Raw genomic sequence first — 5,662 nt, 5'->3', positions numbered from 1 at the left:
AGCATTCAGGAATCATCAGGAATGATATGAGCTAATGGTATACAGATACCATTAGTTGCTTACCTCTTTGCTAAGCTTATGGCCGCCATCCTACAGTCACTTATTAGACAATAAGCTATACCATATAATGAGTAGACATGGAAGACTGAACTGGAAATTTAATAAGAATTGGATACATTTACCTGGATAGCTGCCAGATTCTTTTGTTCTTGAGATGGTGCTTCATGTACAAAACGCAACCAATTAGAATGCCTTGGATTGCTAGCATCCAGAACATAAAGCACTTCACCTTTATTTCCACGAACCTGAAAAGGCAATAAAATTTGAGCAAAGCTAAAGCTTTGAAAAACTTAAAAGATATAAACGTAACTCTACAAAAATAAAGATCTCAAGTTCTCATTTTATTATTCTCTAATAGAAGTAAATCTTTGGCTGGATTCATGTATCATGTGAAAATTTGATTTATTAAATAAGTCAAAATAATTGAGTTCAAATATCACACTAAACCATAAACAATGTTTAACAAACCACAAAGCTGAATGTACACAACAGGCGGGCCCAAAATCCAAAGTAGGGATTAAAGACTGTCAGAGCTAGATTTACTACAGAGAATGACAGTGGGCTGCTCTGTTCCTAATAAAATGAGTAAAATTTGCAGGAGTGGCAATTTGCCCAACTGCAAATATAAGTTGAGAAAAGGTAAACACATCTGGGCTCCTATTAGCACTTACACCTCCTCATATTCCCCTTCATTTGCCTTTCAAAACCAACATCTTATTGTTCTTCACAGTATGTGGCTACCTAATTTTTCCAGCTGCTGCTTTAAAATTTATACCTTTTATGATTTTATATTACAAAGTAAAAAAATGAGCCTCTTTTAAAGGCCTCTAAAGAGGAAAAATTATGCTTTAATAATATTAAATGGTATGCTTTATTAATACATTAGATTTTATATATTTTCATTTGGGTCTTCTACCTTACATTTTCTTGGGAAAGTTAAGAATCAGGTATGATATGGCAATGAAATATATTGCAAATGAACTTAAATTCTGAAATATCATTCCTCAGCATGATATTCAAATTACTCAGGAAAAAGGAGAATTTAATCCACTAAAGCTACATTTTCAAATATATTGCATTCTTACAAATGGGAATGAGCAAACATTAGGAAAATGTTAGTATTTTGCATGTGTAGATTAAATACATTCTATGAACTCATGTGCAAAGGGTTACGTGAACAGTGTAATGTTCAAGAAATAGCTCTGTAATGTAAGAGGGGAACACTGAGGAAATCATTGGCTGAATAGACATAACCTGCTAAACCATGATTTGCTTAATCACACTTTAATTCTATTTTATTAATATTTTTTAATTGAAACTCTTAAAAGTCTGGTGGGACCAAAATTATCAATAATTGTCATTGTGGGTAGATATTTAATTCTCAGGTGATAGGTAAAATAAATTAACTTTCTGATTTCCATCTTTAGGTTACTAGATAGGTGCTCAAAAAATCCAAATGATTTCTAAATGGCAGCAAAGTGGTACAGCATATGCTAACTCCTTCCTGCCATTCTAGTGATCATGCAGATTTTTGTACTCCAGATCCAGTTGCCCTACCCAACTTGGAATTTAGTACACTTCAAATGTTTTCAACTTTAACACTATCAGCGAAAATGGTCATAATGTTGGGATTGTGGAATAGTAGATGTGATAATGCTATTTCAATAATGTCCAAACTAAATAGCCTAAAGTAATCCTTTTTTAAGGGTGGGGGAAGAAAAAGAGCCAACTCTTGAAGTTTGGCAAGAGTTAAACTTACTAATCTTTTTATAAAGAATTTGTTCACTAAAGAGGTAACTATAGAAATGCAACTCACCGGACCAATATAGAACTTTTAGATACATTTGACTTTGGACAGACAAATAAAGCCAGTGTTAATTCCAACATGAATATGGATGAAATTAAAACTATCACATCTCAAAAAGACTGACATTTCCACAACAGCATAGGTTATCCTGTGTTTTCAACATGAAAGATCTGAAAGCCTGAAGGGACTGCTTGAGTACACAAAATTGAACATTATACTAAGCAGACAAGTAATGAAATCATTGACATTGGAACCTTATTCTGGAAAACATTATGACCACAATCCAGTTGCTTAAAACACCACGAACGTAGAAGAAAGTAGGATATCTTTTTTAGTTTTCTTGATAGCTCATTAATATTCTATTTATGATGTACTCTGAAGCAAAAACTATACGAAATCATTACCATTTTTGTTTACAACCTCACAAAACTAGGATTCATATGCATTTTATGTTATTATTGTTATATATAAATTGCATGACTATCATTTTTTAAATGCAAATCAATCTGATTTATTCTTTGACTTATAAGTTCTCCTATATATAGATTTGTCTTTTCACTTCTCAAATATTAGCAACCACTCTAATAAATGTAATATTACTCTTGTTTGCATAATATTCTCATTAGCATAGTTTTTCCACATGTTTCTTATTCAGTTTTTTGGATGAAAACAAAAGAAAAATCTTGCTGTTGCTATAAAATCAAAGTCACTTTCAATAGAAGAAGTGCTGAAACTCAAGTTCAGCTGTGTTAATAGGAAGTAAGGATAATATAATACAAAAATAACTTTAAAAGTATTAAGTTAGACTGCTGCTATTTTGTTCCACATGTAATTTCAATCTCTGCTTTGCAATCAGGCTATCTTTAAAAAAAAAAAGCTCTTCTAGTTGATTTGTTGCACTTTCTCATTTCAAATATTTGAATTGTTTTCCTCAAGACTGCCTTCAGTATGTCAACTGTTAAATTTTTAAAGCCCACTGGCATACATAAGACATTAATGACCAGGTTTAAAATTCTTCTGAAGAAGTTACATTTATCAAACAATATAAACATGATCTTTGAAGTTTTTTGTTTCAAAATAACAAGGGTCAAAATAACACATGGTCTCCTGCTTGAGCAGGGGGTTGGATTAGATGAGCTACAAGGTTCCTTCCATCTCTGTTATTCTGTATGAATTGCAGTGGTGGAAAAGAACTGTAAAGATCTTTAAGAGCATGTTTCCCAACATGGTTCAGGTAACTTGATTATTCTCCTCCTTGTGACTGTAAAATGAAATCATATTTTAATTTGACTAAAGATATTACACAGTGGAATATATTTTGTTGTACTACTTGACACAGGAATATGAATTGAAGTCAAATACTTTGCAGCCAGTCAGGAAAAATGTCAGCACAACAATGAGGCTAAACAGATGGCTTTCTCTCCTGTAAACACATTGCTTTCAATTTTGAATACCATTTATTGCATAGTTATTAAATAAGAACTGCAAGAAACCATATAAACAGCAAGGAAAAAATATTCCGTGACTAGACTATAATTTAATTTTGAAGCATAACATATGAAGCCTTGTACTACTCAACATTAGTTTTGCGTAGCTCTTGAAACCAATGGGATAGAAAATTGTATTCACTTAAACAAACTTTAGACAGAAAAAATGATTTAAGGCTCAGGAACCCACATGAAGGTAAACTATTAAAAGGTCTTTATTTTGCTGACATCCTAGTAATAAAATTCACTGCAGGTTCCATATATTTATGAAGGAGCTTTTCCATGAACCATGACCAAGCTTAACACTATAAGAGGGATGCAACTTACTTAGTTACTGTGATTTCTGTTATTATTATCTCCCAAACATATAATCAACATTAAATATTAAGAGCCTTATCTTGGATTAATCTATCTGGGAGTAAATTTTTCCATGAAAACACAATTCTTATACGGTATTGAACTTCAGATCTGATATCTGGAAGATGGTGGTGGTGGGGAGTATGAACATAGCACCTAAGAACAGCTGCACCTGAAACTAGTTGTCACTCCAAAGAATCCTAAATAGGCATGTTTAAATTCAGCATAAAACATCCTATTCTAGTTGTATAAAGTAATAGGAAGCTAACCTGAATCTTCTGCTAGAACAAAATAATAGTCTTGAAAGTTCATACATTCATGTCAAAGAAATTTGCCACTGAACAGTTTCCATGTGTATAGTCAAACCCCCAAATTAATGCTTCTTCCTATGAGCTGAATCTCATTGTTGTACTTCTGACTATTATTGGATGCTTTGAGTCCCACTGGCATTCAATCAGAAAATGCAAATTAGGTCATATGAATCTGCTAAAGACATTAATTGGAATGGTAAAGAAACAGAAGTCTTATAATTCACAAATAGTAAACATGATTAAATATGTCTATTACAAAACAACATGCGTACAAGAAATTCATACATTTGAATACCAACATTTAAAAGAGTCTGAAAATTCAGGATGTTGAATTTGAACAAGATTTTTGTTTTAACCACAGTTACCTACATATAAAAGTTCTTGAGGTAGAATAACATAAACATAAAAATATTAAAAGACGGTTATTAAAGCAAAATCTATTGCCAGAAGACTAACCCACGGACTTGCACAAATATCCATTACTATGCTGATGAATACCTTTACTGATATTACAAGAATATTTTCCATTATGGCTTTTCAAAGATTACAACCATAACCTCTTTGTCACAGGAAAAATAACAAGACCCCCTACTTTTTAAAAGAGGCAATAATTGTTAGGCTGGCACTTGAAAAAAATTGTACTTTGTCTATATTTATATAGTTATTTTACAACTATAAAATGCCATGGGAAATATGAAAACCTCAGAATACTTTCTCAAAAGGTTCAACTCAAGTTTTTAAAATATGGAGCTCACAATTTTGTGAAAAATACCACGGGGCATCCCATTCTATGAATGTTATTAAGGCCCAATTCATGTATCATAAACTGACAAAGTGTTCTTATACTAAAGCTGGTTTCCACAAAATCTATTAAACATGATAATAATAGTTAGTTGGCTATCTAATTCCTAATTGATGTGACATAAATCAAACCGTAAGTGCTTACAATCAAGTAGCAACTTTAAGAAATATGGCAAATATTGGCAAATTATCATGATGTAATAACCTTTTCAGAAACTGAAAATCATAATTCAGCCAGTTTGGTCTATTGGTTAAGGCACTAGGCTAGAAAGCATGAGACCCTGAGTTCAACTCTCACCTTAGCCATGAAAGCCAGCTGGGTGAATTTGAGCCAGTCACTCTCTCTCAACCCAATTCACTCATAGAGTAGTTATTGTGGGGTAAATAGGAAGAGGAAGGTGTGTTGGATATGTTCACTGCCTTGAGTTATTTGTAAAAATAATAAGGGTGGGATAAAAATAAATAAGTTTGCAGTGTTCTGATGGGACACTGATAGTCATTCATTTTCAGCAGCTTCCTAGCTAATGTAAAAAATGAAAGAAGACAAGGACTGAAAACATGGCTTCACCAACAGACCTGTGAATCCCAACCTGATTCAGAATCCATCAAGTAGTTTGTCTGAATGTTGTCACCAAGGAGGTAGGAAGATAGTGGATTTTGTATTTGGGATCTTACTTTGTAAGTCACTCACCATGAGCGAGATGGACAGCAATATAAATTTCTTAAACAAATAAACAAGTTCTCCGTACTGAAGTCATGCAGAAGTAATCTTTCTTTTCAAATGAATATGGTAAAATCATTAAAAACTGTTGCATCTATATAATGATAATACTATTTCT

General features: G+C 32.5%; 1 protein-coding gene across 1 annotated transcript in view; it reads right to left on the bottom strand.

Annotated features, from left to right (window-relative positions):
- Positions 1-5,662, bottom strand: part of PRDM5 (PR/SET domain 5) — a 62,898-nt gene that overhangs the window by 49,360 nt on the left and 7,876 nt on the right. Inside the window, exon 3 of the mRNA XM_029284616.1 lies at positions 183-305. Coding sequence (XP_029140449.1) covers positions 183-305 — 123 coding nt within the window. The remainder of the gene's footprint in view (positions 1-182; positions 306-5,662) is intronic.

Source organism: Protobothrops mucrosquamatus, unplaced genomic scaffold, assembly GCF_001527695.2.
Source record: "Protobothrops mucrosquamatus isolate PMUCROS unplaced genomic scaffold, P.Mucros_1.0 scaffold766, whole genome shotgun sequence".
Taxonomy (NCBI): Eukaryota; Metazoa; Chordata; class Lepidosauria; order Squamata; family Viperidae; genus Protobothrops; species Protobothrops mucrosquamatus.
This window is presented reverse-complemented; position numbering and strand designations above follow the sequence as displayed.